We start from the raw sequence: 14,903 nt of genomic DNA on the forward strand, positions 1-14,903 counted from the left end.
CTAGGCCGGTCTCACGCTAGAGGGGGGGTTGGTGGGGCCCCGGCCCAGAAAAAAAAAGTCGAAATTTATTTTTTGCCGGCCTTGACAAAATCTCTGTTCGGTTGTGTTGAGTGCGAGAGAGAAATTCTTTTGAAAGGACCCCACGTCGCCCGCCCGCCCTCTTTCACATATCTTCCTCCTCCACGCAATCCTCCAACCTTACCTTCCCTCCTCCACCCCTCACACAGGTCGACTTTGTCTTGTGCAATATCCCAAATTCTTCAAAATGGCGGACGAGGTCTACGATGGTGCCATTGGCATCGACTTGGGTAAGTTGCGCAACCCCTCCCCATCGTTATGATGCCCTTCTTGTCGGCCCTCTTTGCGGGGTGAGGAAATATCACCGATCATCGCCACCACAAACCACCACACATCAGCCAAAAAATCCCATCACCACTCAGCGCCCAACGGCAAACACCATCTACACATCGCAGAGACCAGAAAGGCTAACATTGTGTCTTCCTCATTAAAGGAACCACCTACTCCTGCGTTGCGACGTACGAGGGTACCAATGTCGAGATCATTGCCAACGAGCAGGGTTCTTTCACCACCCCTTCTTTCGTCTCCTTCACCGACAAGGAGCGTCTGATCGGTGAGGCTGCCAAGAACCAGGCTGCTATGAACCCCATCAACACCGTCTTCGATGTCAAGTGAGTAGCCGCGCCTGTCTCTTTGGCTGCTCTGATGCCTCTCTCTGGGCCTACGGGAATTTTCCCCGCCCAAGGAGGGGTAAAACAAAAGGAGCCGAAAAAATTTCCATCACCAAACACTTTGCTGACTAGCCGTTTCTTCACAGGCGTCTTATCGGTCGCCGCTTCGATGACCCCACCGTCAAGAAGGACATGGAGTCCTGGCCCTTCAAGGTCGTCGACGACAACGGCAGCCCCAAGGTTTCCGTCGACTACCTCGGCGAGACCAAGACCTTCTCTCCCCAGGAGATCTCCTCCATGGTTCTCCTCAAGGTACGTTTCTTCTGCTGCTTGGCTTGTACGCCGGGCGCCAAGTTTGTGCGACGCAACATGTTGACACCCCAAACAGATGAAGGAGATCGCCGAGACCAAGATCGGCAAGAAGGTCGAGAAGGCCGTTATTACCGTTCCTGCCTACTTCAACGACAACCAGCGTCAGGCTACCAAGGACGCCGGTGCCATTGCTGGCCTGAACGTCCTCCGTATCATCAACGAGCCCACTGCTGCCGCCATTGCCTACGGTCTTGGTGCTGGCAAGTCCGGCAAGGAGCGCAACGTCCTCATCTACGACTTGGGTGGTGGTACTTTCGATGTCTCCCTCCTGAACATCCAGGGCGGTGTCTTCACTGTCAAGGCTACCGCTGGTGACACCCACTTGGGTGGCCAGGACTTCGACACCAACCTGCTCGAGCACTGCAAGAAGGACTTCCAGCGCAAGACCAAGAAGGACCTCTCCGGCGACGCCCGTGCCCTCCGTCGTCTCCGTACTGCTTGCGAGCGTGCCAAGCGTACCCTTTCTTCCGGTGCCCAGACCACCATCGAGATTGACTCTCTCTTCGATGGCGAGGACTTCACCACCCAGATCACCCGTGCTCGTTTCGAGGAGCTGAACGCCAAGGCCTTCAACGGCACCATTGAGCCTGTCGCCCAGGTTCTCAAGGATGCTGCCATCGAGAAGTCCGGCGTTGACGAGATCGTCCTCGTTGGTGGCTCTACCCGTATTCCCCGTATCCAGAAGCTTCTGTCCGAGTTCTTCGACGGCAAGAAGCTCGAGAAGAGCATCAACCCCGACGAGGCCGTTGCCTACGGTGCCGCCGTCCAGGCCGGTATCCTCTCCGGCAAGGCCACCTCCGCCGAGACCGCCGACCTTCTCCTCCTCGACGTCGTTCCCCTGTCCCTCGGTGTCGCCATGGAGGGCAACATCTTCGCCCCCGTCGTTCCCCGCGGTAACACTGTGCCAACCATCAAAAAGATCAGTCGTCCCGTTCTCTGTCATCTTGAATCTGACTAACATCCACACACAGGACCTTCACCACTGTTGCCGACAACCAGCAGACCGTTCAGTTCCCCGTTTACCAGGGTGAGCGTGTCAACTGCGAGGACAACACCTCCCTGGGTGAATTCACCCTTGCTCCTATCCCTCCCATGAGGGCTGGTGAGGCCGTCCTTGAGGTTGTCTTCGAGGTCGACGTCAACGGTATCCTCAAGGTCACCGCCACTGAGAAGACCTCCGGCCGCAGCGCCAACATCACCATCTCCAACTCTGTTGGCAAGCTCTCTTCCCACGAGATTGAGAACATGATCAACGGTATGTGCAGCTTCCAGTCACAGTATTGAATGACGTTGCTAATGAATATCAGACGCCGAGAAGTTCAAGACCAACGACGAGGCCTTCAGCAAGCGCTTCGAGGCCAAGCAGCAGCTTGAGTCTTACATTGGCCGTGTTGAGGAGATCATCTCCGACCCCACTCTGTCCCTCAAGCTCAAGCGTGGCCAGAAGGACAAGATCGAGCAGCAGGTCTCCGAGGCCATGGCTGCCCTTGAGATCACCGACTCCGCCGCCGAGGACCTCAAGAAGCAGGAGCTCGCCCTCAAGCGTCTCGTGACCAAGGCCATGTCTTCCCGCTAAAGGGTTTTAAATGAAAACTAAAAATGGCCTTCGGGCCTGGCGAAGGGTTGCTTATCTGGTTCAACTTTCTTGCGTTTGGGTGGCCCAACAGAATCAGGCCAGGATGCGAATAATTTGGGTCAGGTGATATCAAAAGGCACTTAAAAGTTCCTCTTTCTTCCAGCCGCCTTCCTCCCTCTTATACCTCCACACCATCTCTCACACACTCACGACACATGGCATGCCTCTCGGGAGAGAGGGAATGCTTTCCGGGTGCCGTCTTCTACGGCTTTCATAGACACTGTAGAAAGGATCAGGGCGACATGAAATGAAATTACGTCTACGTTACTTTTAAGTCTTCATTTTCGCGTGACATGTTTTTGAGAGTGATGTCGTTACTGTTGGTCTTACCGTCGTCGTTGTCGTCGTCGTCGTCGTCGTTCCCGCTCTCGGGTGGCTCTGATGTGCACTTCATGCCCTTGTAGCAGGTCCGAGTGAGTCGAGAGGAGGTGCAAGCTAGTCTGGGCTGGGATGGAGACGAAGCATGAAGCCCAGAGACGGAGGACAGAGACAGAGGACAGAGACGGAGGACAGAGACAGAGGACAGAGACAGAGGACAGAGACAGAGGACAGAGGACAGAGACAGAGGACAGAGACAGAGGACAGAGACAGAGGACAGAGACAGAGGACAGAGACAGAGGACAGAGGACAGAGACAGAGGACAGAGGACAGAGGACAGAGGACAGAGACAGAGGACAGAGACAGAGGACAGAGACAGAGGACAGAGACAGAGGACAGAGACAGAGGACGGGGACGGAGGACGGGGACAGAGGACGGAGCGAAGGGTTATACATGGAGGATAGAAACAGGAAGTATAATGAAAACGAGGCTTTGGTCAAACCGGCCCCAGTATCTCATAAAAGGAATTTGTTCTTCATTTCTTTAGTGTTCCAGTACTAGTTCCCAAGAAAAAGTAATTGTCACGTAGGATGTTCACACTCATCTTGTCACTGAGGGCGTATATCAAGCTGTCTTCATGATTAGAAACGAGTTCGATTACATTGGCATGGTTGTGAACAGCAAGTCTTACTTAGCTCGCTGTTCTCGAATCTGCGAAACAGAGACGAATATGATGCAGTATCCTTCCCACGTTGCGTGGTTTCCAGATTCATGGCCGGGCCTTGATTGACTTGGAACCCTGAAATCAATTCGGAAACTACAGCATCACAGTCGGGGATTGTTCTCGCCGACCTTGTTCTTAGCTAAACTCGTGCTTGACTACGTTTCTGAACACCTACCAAGCGGTCAAACGAGACATTCCCTGGCTCAGAGCCGACCTGAACCTGATCATCTCAAGTGCAACATCTTCAAAAAGTCACAGGGCATCCTCTCAGCGGTCCAAATACTCAAAAATCAAAACAATTGATCTGGCCCGGACTTGAACCGGAGACCTTTAGTGTGTGAGACTAACGTGATAACCAACTACACCACCAGACCAGTTAAATCATTGTGGAGATCGCGAGGACAAGATTGCCTTGAGGGAGGGGCAAGGCGCATGGGATCGTGGTCGTCAGAGCTCAAGCGTGGGTCGCGGAGTGCTGGCCCGCTTGGTGGGCCGAAGCCGGGCCGGAGTCCGGAAGCCGCAGGTCTACCGGACATGTTGGCGACCGCTTTGATACAGCGTGCAATATTGATTTTGCCAGCCAATTTGTGTCTTGTGCTCCTTTAAAAGTTCTTGGTTACATGGACGAAGTTAGTTGCTAGCAGTGGGAAAAGGTAGGCGGGGAGATACTTTGCTGCCTTTCTTATATATACAGCAACATGTCTTATTCCGAATAGTGGCTCAGTAGTTGAGTCTCGACATTAGTAGCTTTGAGACCGCTTACTACGGGCCCGAAGTTGTATTTGCGTTTTCTTATAAGTAGACCTATAAGGAGAGCAAGTTTCCCTAGCGACATGGGCTTCACCGTGACGTGTCTAAGAGTTTGCGAATCTTGGGGACATTTTCATCTTGGTATGCAATCATGAACAACAAGCTGACTGTTTATTTTCGAATCGGTACTCGATTGCAACCCAAAAGTCTCCGAACGGGTTTGTTGCAGTCGTTCGCTGCTCTAGCCTGCACTAATGCTTAGGTGTTGCTAGGTTTATTTCTAAGCGACGGTCTCGAATGAGAGCAAGGCAGCTAGCTAGAATGAATTGTCAATCTTTGTACTCTCAAAATCTGCCAACCCAGAAAAGGTTTATCATTAGGATAGGTAGGTAGTCTTAGAGATGAAGTTGAAATAAAACTAACAAGGGGAAGGGGCCAGCGCGGAGTAGACTTGCCACTGTGGGGCTCACAGACGTCAATTAGGTAACCCCCCTCCCCCACCCCCTCCATTCTAGCCGTCACTCCTCCATTTTCATTGTCTCTCGACCAACCGATCGCCGGCTCATCACGCCTGAACAGCGGAGAGCTACCAGGAGCAGCCTCTCATCTAACACGACGGTCCATCATACTCCACGCCTCGTACGGGCTGATCCGGCACATGCCCGTCAACCTCCACTGCGATGGCTATCCGCGTTTTTGACAAGTTCTTCGACCTCCCCCAGGAGATCCGTGACCAAATCATATCATACCTTTGCCTCCTCCCGAATCCGATCCAGGTAGGACCGACAATTGACGCAGAGATACCCTTCCCGCACGACCTGCTGCTTTCTCACCCTCTTCTTTACGCCGCCGCCTCCGCCATCTTCTACGAACAGAACCGTTTCATCCTCAACCTCCGCGGCCGGCCCCGCGCGGCTCTCGAGCGCGCAATATGTGACGGCACGCCGTGGCTTCTGGGCAACACTAGAGCCCGACGCCGCGTCAAGTTCCTGGAGCTCTCGCCCGGCCGCCTGGGAAACGTATTCCAGAGCCACATATCCCCAGCCGTGGCGGATATGATTCTGAACGGCTCGCTGCGCCACCTCAAGCTCGTGCTGTATCCGACGAGCACCGACAAGGTGGTCTTCAACCATGATGCCGTCGATGCCCAAGGGCGGCGGGCGGCGATGACGAGGCGAGACGATGCCTTCACCCAGTCGAAGCCTTTCAAGGCCTTGCTGCGGTTACTTGCCGACCCGGATCTGGAGACGGCGGAACTCTTTGTCGACCCTATCCATCGCGACTTCTGGTGCGATTTTCATGAGGGAGTGGCGTGCTGTAAGGGCCATCCCAAGGGGCCATGGCAACTGATTCCTGTAGACTGGAAAAAGCTTGCTGCAAGCTACGGTCAGGATCATGAGCTGAGCATTGCCAGGGTAACCTCGTGATGTCAGTTACACAATCAAGGCCGTCTTGTTATGACATAGTATCTACCTGATTCGGTGCTTAGCTGCAGAGACGTGTATGTGTCTTTGGGGGTGGTCAAACGCCACAAGAGACCACGAATTTCCAGGATGACGACACGGAGAGCAGATTCACGATCGATATACGGGTTAGAAGGTTCAACTACTTTTACATGGGTAGATATGTTAGTCTTGTGGTTAAGTTCTCATTCCAGACTACTACAAGACTTTCACGAATGCTCCATGCCCAGCTTCGGCCACCTTCAAAACATAGTTGAAGCTCGGTAGCGGGTTTTTACTTACTGAAGAAGGTCATTGGTGTCACCTCTGTGGCTCCTGACTTCTCAGTCTAACCCTGTGTTATTCATGGGGAAGAACATATATGGAGTGCCGCAAAAGTCTTACGGAATTCCAATGGCAGTTTGTGAAACTTAACTTTCCAAAAGATTGATAAAAAAAAACCCTCCTATTCGCAACATTTTTACATCGACTCAACTTCACTCTGTTCCCGCGGCTTTCGATTCCTACAGCTCAACTCGAACATCTACAAACTGGGAACGTCGGCTACATCCGCATTTTGCTCAAGTTCAACTCGTCGCCATGGACTCAACAAGCAATTCCCGACTTCCGGTCGAATTGTGGCATGTCGTCTTCAAAACGTTGGTTCAGCAGTGCGCTCGCCAAACTCAGCAGCCCGATCGCTATTTCCTTAAATATGCGTGTGTCAACCGAGATTGGCAGGCCTTTTTCGAGAAGGAGCATTTCCAAAGGCTCACGGTGAGCCCGAAACGCATGCATCAGCAACTCGGAAACATGGTCCCGCGGCAAAGACGGCTTGTCCGTCACGTCTGGTTTCAAATCGAGATGGCGACTTACCCTTGCGATTGCTGTCATAAGCCTCGTGGCGACAACTTCAATCACCGGGAAAGATACTGGGAAAGATGTTACAAAGATATTAAAATTGCTCAACAAGCTTTGCATGGGATTTTCTCGATCCTGAAAAACTGGTCGCGTGGCACTGATAATGAGAGACTGACTCTTGAGATTGGCCTTCACTCCCCGAGTGATTTTCATTACCGCTTTCAGCACTATGAGATTGATTCATCATTTACTCAAGCTCTGGAACACTCGTCAATCGGATGCCAAGTCCCATCGCAAAATCCGATGTCTGGATGTGTCAGTTGTTGTCGAACAGCGATTCCTTCACTGTGGTCGAACATGATGTTGTACGGCCACGTCTTCATGGAGGAAAGCTTTCCCACAGTAGACGTGGTGCACCGTCTTCTCGTTCGCAAACAGACTCGCCGAATTCTGTCCGTAAAATTGTGGGAGAATATGGTTAAGGCACTCCCAAATCTTGAATGTTTACACCAGGAGCTCTGGAGGGTGCGGATAAACATTGATCATCTACAATCAAGGTCAGGTAAGCCTACTACACCACTTTCCTTCGCCCCATTCTCTCTTCCTTTCTATTTTGCCATTTCTTGCGGTGTTCCCGAGCTAAAAAGTGAGGCAGTGGTTTCTAGGGTGCTCTCCGCACAATGTAATTCTAGTGAGCTAAAGAAGCTGGTGGCATTCGGAGAAATCAAGCCGTCACTCGCACCTGGACCTTACGAAGCGCTTTCCGAAGACCTGATTTTCAAAGAGCTGAAATCCGAAAAGCTGATTCATCGTCTCGCTACGAGCACCTGTAAATTGGAGCAGCTATGCTTGTCCTACGTTGTGGACGCCTCCAAATCCTTAATCATCGCTGAAGGCCAGCCAGCCTTGCACTGGCTGAAGCTTGAAACCCTAGCACTTACATCGCCAAGTTTCCACATCGGAAATGAAGCGGGCATAATACAGATGCTTGAGACAGCTGCAAAAATCGCACGTAAGATGCCGGAACTGCGAACTTTGGAGCTTTGGAATGCAGAAAAGAGCCATGCTTTCGCCTTCACCTGCCGCATCACCCCCTCCGCGGTTGAAATCTTATATAGGGCAACTTGGGAGTTCAAGCTCGCGGGCTCCGTTGAGAAACTGTGGGAAGACCTTGCCCAAGAACGGAATCAAGGACACAAAGTCTGTGTCCAGAGGGGCCAGTTGATCAACGCCAGCGAATGGAAGTCTCATGGGGACGCCATACACGCTCTAAATTTGACGGCGGACGTGGTACATCCCGTGTCGTTGATGCAAATCCGTCGAGGGGAAATCATTTCTCCAGCTGAGATGCCACCTATGGAGCAGCAGTAAAACGTTCAGAATTATCCCAAAGTCCCGTGGATTCTATTCAAGGTGTTTAACTTGGAAATAAAATTGACAAAGGTCACAAATCGGGTTTCACTAGCTCCATACTTCAATTTAAGTTGTGGTTGCTATGGATAGGTTTCAGCGTCGCATGTATCATGTCGTGTGTGTACACCCATTATTGCTGCTCTCCTGACTGGAAGTAAGACCATTCTTCGATATCCTCATGCCTGTGTAAGAGTAGAGGATACAATTGGCAAAAAGGTTCAGCCGAAACATATTTGATAGATAGCAGCCAGGCTATCAGCCAAATTTTAAATCCGGCCACCTTGAAGGCGTGAGATCTAGCGAGTTCAGACACCGAATTCCCGAGGGAAACGGTTCAAAACTAACGTGATCACTTCACGAAACCCACCTCAAAAGCTTCGAGCTTCTTTGTCGGAGCATCCCAAGTAACATGAGGCCTATTGCGAAAAATGTCCCGGCCCCCGGCGCGCCGCTAGACCCGCAAGCGCCGCACGGGTGGGGCCGCGAGGAGCCCCGTAGTCAGTTTGACGGAGTCTTGGCGAGGCCCCCAAACCAAGCGACACTCCCCCTTCCGGTTCCCACTCCTACTTCATCTAAGAATGGCACCGAAACACGACGGTCGAGCCTCACGCCGAGTCCGGATGCTACCCTCCGCCCCCCCGGGGAGATCTTTTCATAGAAACAAACACGCAAGGGCCCCTTACAGCACCATCGCATAGACCAGCACAATCGCAAACCGCCAAGATTGATAGATTGCTTCACATCGAAAAGGAGGAACCAGAAACCCCCACGGCCTCTATTTACGTGTGCAGATGGGGGTGACTCTCAGACTTCAAACGTCGAACAGCTAGCTGATCCCGCGCAGCTTGGCATGAAACTCGCACGAATCGGCTGTGCTACCGACCTTGCTCGCCTCAGTTTATCTTAAGCACAAAACCGAAAGGACTGTGAGATCTGTGTCTCGCTGACATGGGGGCCAGGAAGCCATTTTCTTCGAACGAACTTCGGGACAGACTTCCGCGGCAGCGGTAGCGGTCGCGAAACTTGGGACGACAAGCCGCGGCGGTCTGTCCGTCCAATCTTGGCGCGTGTCGGAGGGCAGAGGGCCTCGGGGCCGGCCCGCCGCCCGAGTCTGGCTTGGCTTTGGCTCGCGTTCAGCCATTCTGCCTGCACCGCCGGGGTGGTGGTTTGGCATCGGATCAACAAAGCATACTCCAGGGCCATCCCTTGGACACCGTCGAACACATGCCAACCACCACAAACCGTCCCCCTTTTCCCTTTTCGTGGTGACGTCAACCCGGGCTGTGGTTGCGTATCATCGTCGGGATTTACAGGGCGAATGGCTGTGTTCTGTTTGCTCTGTCCAAGGTTTCTGTCGCTCATCTCACGTTCCGGCAGATGCAGGGAAACTCTGTTAGTGACGGGCGCGGGTGCTGATACTGTATGCCAGATTCCGACGCCGATCCGCCAACGCGACAAGCCGCTCAACGGCCGGAGATAGATGACTTGTACATCGCTGGCGTCGCGTCTTGCCTGCAGTTCAGGTGCGCCCGAAAACTGATAGAGACCCGGCCTGACTCGTCGCGTCTGCACGAGACCTTCTGTCGAGCGCAGCAAACGTAAGAGCCCTGCAAAGCAGAGTTGCCTTGAGGGGTTCCCCCGTACCGACTTTGGCGACTTAACTCCAGCGAGTGCGAATAAACTCCGAACCTGCAATTAACTTCCCGAGACGCAGGACAACATCGGCTCAAAGGGCGAACCATCAACATCCGCGTCACTACTACATTCCCTTCAAGACCGTTGATCATCTCTTGGTAGGCGACGATGCTTTTCGCTAGATAGAGAGAGCCAAGAGGGCCAAGAGCGATAACTCAACGCTCTAGTGGGAAAAGGAAATTCGAAGAAACTCGTCAGACCTCTCCAGCTGGCACCAGGAGTGCGCTCAGCCTCGGCATAGCGAAACCAACCCAAAGCCCCCCCGGCGCCCCGCGCCCATCGTGATATTGTCTGTGTCTCTTGTCATGTCTCTACTACCCCACGTGTCTCAAGAACCCCCTCGTCAATCAACCACCCGCTTGTCTCTCTGTCTCTCTCCCCCCGCCCTTCTCATCTCCCTCCTAAACTCTCTCTTTCTCTGTTTCTCAATGTGCCCCGAGCGATGTCAACCAACTGCCACATAACGAAAAGAAAATGGGCAATTAGCAAGCAACGCGCAATCCTGATTCCATAAAAATGTCAAACATGGCGGTCTCCAATCCGGCACCGACACCCCACACCATTCAGCCCCACTCCCGATCCTCCGTCAGTCAATCAATCAACCCAAAGCCACCACGCCAACTGTCTGGTTTGGAATGAGTCGTAGAGAGAGACAGAGAGCAATAGAGATGGAAAAGGAGGGGTGGCAAGGACTGGAACCAGCGCATTCCACCACCCTTTTCGACACTTGCGCAACCTGACCTCTCTTGCCTACCGCCCATCCGGGTCACTCATTCTCTCTCTGTCTCTTCGCATTCTTTGCACCCTTCCCTGATCAGCGGGGTCAGATGTCAGATCATTGCATGAAGAGATCCACATGTGAAGCTTGGTTTTCTGTCTTCATACCGCCGTATTTCTTGTGTAGATTTGCGCGCGCTGGCACTCTGTCTGGGGCCAGCAGCCATTCACTGGCTCCCCGCTTGCCCCAGGGTTGTTAATCTATCTCATCGTCTATCTCTCTCCTGTCCCCCACAGGCTCGCCTGACACATGTGATTCCTCCTTCCCTTGATCCGCGTAACCCGGCAATGTCCTGCGTAGAACCATCAAACCTCCAATGGCGGTATACCCGAAGCAGCAAACCTGTCTGCCCACCACCCACATCCTGCATGACGACTTTTCCTTCTCCCCCTTCTTCAACTGACGAATCGCCATTTGCGGATTAGTCTACACAAAAGCACCAGACTAGCGTAGCCGTTGTTATCATATCAGACAGAACATGCAGGCAGCAAGTTAGTAGCACCATGCGAGAGAAAATGAGACGCAGGTTTGGCCGTTCAACTCCTGTGGTATTTTTTTCCTAGTTTCTGTGTGAAAAGATCCGTTTTTTTGCCTGGTTTCTGTGCCAAAAAAAAATCCCATCCCGTTTCGTCCCAGACTCTATAAACGAATGGGCTTCGGTTTTGTCCTGTATCTCACGTAGACACAATTTGCCTGGTCCTCGCTATCCGTGCGAATGCATTCTGCTTCCCGAGAAAAGAAAAAGAGTCGTTAAAAAAAACCAGAGATCCTGCGCCATGTCCTTGGGAGTGGTCTTCCCATTCTAACTCGCTTGCTGATAATGATCAAAAAACCATTGGGGTTTCCTGCACCTTGCGACGAAATCTTATCTTGCTGCCGCTCCAAACTTTGACACGAACGCTCTCGCATTTAGATGCGGGCAGGCAAGAAGATCATCGTCGAAATTTAGGACAGGAGGGCGGGGTGCCAGTCCTCCTTGTGCTCATCGGGGTGCTCGCCGTAGTGGACGGGGCCGAGCTTGAGGAAGCGCAGGCCGTTGCTGCCGGCGCTGCTGACGCTGGAGGTGCGGCGCTTGATGGGAGCGGGCGCGGGCGAGGCGACGGCCGCGGGTTGTTGTTGGGCCTTGAACGGGTAAGAGGAGGAAGTGGTGGGGGCGAGAGAGAGGAAGACGGAGTTGTCGACGGGAGAAGACATTTTGACGGTGGTGTTTGGTGTTTGGTTGTTGTTGTTTGGATTAAGGACGGTGTGGGATGGAGGAAACAGGTCAACTGCTTTTTTTTGTTCGAGACGGATGGTAGAGATTGAGCTTTGGACTTGACTGAGAGGAGCGGCCAGCGGATAATGAAGGTTGAGAGCGTTGGAGAATGAGATAATATGCGGTGGAGAGGGGGGACGCTTGTTCATCTTTATATGTTGGACAAACCGGGGTCAGCGGAGGGCAGACCTTGCGCCCCTCCCCCTCCTCGTCCATGTCCCTCCTGGTGGAGGGATGGATGGTTTGAGTCTTGGTAAGACGACGGAGAGTGAGGTGACTTGTTGCCGGCCGCCCATGTCCGCTTCCAACCGGGTAGCAACCGGTTGCCAAAGACGCCGGGGTGCATTTACGGCTGCCGCGTACATACTTGCCAATCTCTATCACTCTCTTCTTTCCCAAGATTTGAATGGCGCGCGTGTCGCACCGAGGGCGCACCTCTCTGGCGCGACGCAGCCACTTGCGCCGGACACATTGTTTTACGCAGACCGTATGGGGTTTGGGGTGGCAAGCCAAACCGGGCAGGCCCAGGCAGGATAGGGAAGCATGTCGGATGGATCAGGATCAGATGGGATGGGGATGGGATGCCGGGATTGCTGTGTTGGCTTTGCGTCCTCCCCCACGGCACGGACATACAAGAAGGCATGCACGAGGAAAGGCAATGATGTGCGTGGTAGCTCTGCCGTTGTGTTGTGTTGCGGTGCCTTGTCTTGGCCTCTGGGTAACTCTCTCAGCCAGCCGGGGTACGCTGTGATGCAAAACAAGCCACGGCCAAGAGATCTAAATTTTGATCTCTCTCTACCGGGCCTGGGCTTCATCTCGCTGAGTTGTTTCGCACGGCTGGGTACCGAGGCGTTTCATTCGGGGAAAATGCAACTTCGCTCGTATAGAAAGGCGGCGATAACAAGTCCAAACTTGCCAAGGCGCAAGAAATCGAGAAATATTTAGAACACGCAGGATAAAAAGGGTCCCTCTGGGGAAAATAGATCTGCGGCCCACCGCCGTGGGCGCTTCTGAAACCCCTTATCAAAAGCGCTCACCGTCAAGTGTCAAAAATGACCGGGCTTTGCGACGACGTCGTTATTTTTGCTCTGTGCTTTTTGGGACCTAGACCAGTCTATTGAAAGATCGTCTTGACATGTGCACGTGGGCCCGCAATTGGCTGAGCCCATGTCGGGCGACAACGACGACGGCGGACGAGACGGGAGGAGAAGAGAAGAGAAGCGGTGGAATGAGAATTGGTCAGAGGCGGACTTCTGACAAACGGGTGGACGAAGCACAAGGAAGAGAAGGGAAAGTGTTCGCGGGCGGGCGGATGTATCCTTGCAGCACTTGTCTGCGTTGAGTCTACTTGTAGCAACTCTGGCAACTCTCTACGGCGCTCGCTGTCACGCTGTGTTATCCGCAGCTGACGTGGGGTTGGTGCGCTTGAAGAAAAAAAAGAAAAGAAAAAACGAAAGCGAGCCACCCGCAATAAAAATTGTGAAGCGGGGGGCTCAGGGGTTGTGTGGTGGTGAGTGGATTGTAGGCGGACAGGTGCATCCTGAAGGCTCGCCATCATGAAGTTGTGAAGAAAACATCACCAGATTTGATATCAGAAGACCGGGAGAATGACAAAAATGTGGAGAAAGCCGGCCCTGAGGCTCTTGGAGGAAAACAATACCCAAAGCGTGAGGTAGAGTCCAGAACCCGAAGCCAAGTTGCCGGGCCCCGGAGCGCCGGTCGCGTCTCATTGGGCGCGCCGGAGACCAAAGAGGATTTCTCGGAAGGACGAGAATCGGCAAAGCTGGGGCTGCCATGCCACCCACAACTACCCCCATCACCCCATTTCACTCCGGAGCAAAGGAGCACCCCTCGGCTGCGTGTGGGGTACCCGGAGACTGCCGGCTTTGATGCCCTTCTTGCACGCATCGCTCTGTTCCTCCTGACTGCGTCGCCGTCTTGTTCCGTTCCGTCGTCTCCACCCAACCAATCCTGCCCTTCCTCTGACACAGCATTGCCCGACACGGCCGTCATTGCCGCTAGTGGATTCCCGCCAGTAGCCGGCCGCTCGGCTGCTTGGGTGGTTGGCCTCCGTATCGTCGGGTGTTTGGTACGGGCTGGTGCGGTATGGTGAGGTATGCCACGGCACGGCACGGCGCCGCCTGCATTGCCATGTGTTTGTTCCTGCTTGTAGGATTCGGAATCGAATCCTGAGCTCGATCGAACTTGCCCTGCATTTGTCTTCTTCCCGGGCACTGGATGCTTCAGCCCTGTGGCTCCTTCCCGCTCAGAAGATTCCTTATAGGATTGTGGTCCATGATCGGTCACAACGCGGCATGCAAAATTGACGCTGGCCGTCCTTCGTACTTCATTGTCTCGGCTGCACACGACACTAAGATGAAGTGCTGCCCGACAGTTCCTCCTTCCGTATGGCCATGCTGGGGCGAAACTTTCGTTCAGGTCTCTGACCTTGAGTCACTCACCAAAGTCCAACTGTCAGACAATGGTCAACGTCAGCCGGTCGTCATCGTTGCTCCAGACCCGAAGCCGCGAGGACACTTACTCGCTCTTCCCACTTGCGTAAGACCAAGAGAAGGGTGAGTTCAAAGGTTCCGCATCTAACGCCGCCTCGGGGGACTTTCACGAAGACCACCAACAGCCGCTTGATAGTTGATGTTGACCAGTGCCTGCAGGTCTTGTCACGAATCAGGCAACACTCCGAATCCTCTCCATCTTGATGGACACGCCTGGTCATTATCACCAAGACAATACCTTTTCTGATGCAAGATAGGGGTGAGGCAAGCTCTCTCTGCCCCTTTCACTGCGTCATGTAGATTCGGCGACCGCGAGGGGTTCGAGATAGTCCGCAATTTGGGGGAGCAGGTGACGGTTACTCCCTAGTGACAAGTAACTCGTAACCAAGTTCGAGAAGGATGACCAACACGGACAATGAGATGGTGTCAAGGCCGCCTCGCATGCAAACTGCGGGCC

At 53.3% G+C, this 14,903-nt stretch overlaps 4 protein-coding genes across 4 annotated transcripts; 3 read left to right on the forward strand and 1 right to left on the reverse strand.

The window, feature by feature from the left end:
* Positions 1-265: 265 nt before the first annotated feature.
* Positions 266-2,637, forward strand: SSB1 (Ribosome-associated molecular chaperone SSB1; the record flags this gene model as incomplete). The annotated part of the gene is made up of 6 exons (XM_036642830.1): positions 266-308; positions 512-689; positions 836-1,001; positions 1,078-1,962; positions 2,061-2,316; positions 2,369-2,637. 6 exons carry the CDS (start codon positions 266-268, stop codon positions 2,635-2,637), a joined length of 1,797 nt encoding a protein of 598 aa, XP_036491486.1.
* A 2,532-nt stretch (positions 2,638-5,169) lies between these two features.
* CGCS363_v010982 (uncharacterized protein) lies at positions 5,170-5,916 on the forward strand (the record flags this gene model as incomplete). Its single annotated transcript, XM_036642831.1, has 1 exon — positions 5,170-5,916. One exon carries the CDS (start codon positions 5,170-5,172, stop codon positions 5,914-5,916), a length of 747 nt encoding a protein of 248 aa, XP_036491483.1.
* Positions 5,917-7,152: 1,236 nt separating this feature from the next.
* On the forward strand, positions 7,153-8,163 carry CGCS363_v010983 (uncharacterized protein; the record flags this gene model as incomplete). The annotated part of the gene is made up of 2 exons (XM_036642832.1): positions 7,153-7,259; positions 7,458-8,163. 2 exons carry the CDS (start codon positions 7,153-7,155, stop codon positions 8,161-8,163), a joined length of 813 nt encoding a protein of 270 aa, XP_036491484.1.
* A 3,460-nt stretch (positions 8,164-11,623) lies between these two features.
* Positions 11,624-11,872, reverse strand: CGCS363_v010984 (uncharacterized protein; the record flags this gene model as incomplete). Its single annotated transcript, XM_036642833.1, has 1 exon — positions 11,624-11,872. One exon carries the CDS (start codon positions 11,870-11,872, stop codon positions 11,624-11,626), a length of 249 nt encoding a protein of 82 aa, XP_036491481.1.
* Positions 11,873-14,903: the final 3,031 nt, after the last annotated feature.

This window comes from Colletotrichum siamense (genome assembly GCF_013390195.1).
Source record: "Colletotrichum siamense strain Cg363 chromosome Unknown KSG_Cg363_contig07, whole genome shotgun sequence".
In the NCBI taxonomy this organism is placed as follows: domain Eukaryota; kingdom Fungi; phylum Ascomycota; class Sordariomycetes; order Glomerellales; family Glomerellaceae; genus Colletotrichum; species Colletotrichum siamense.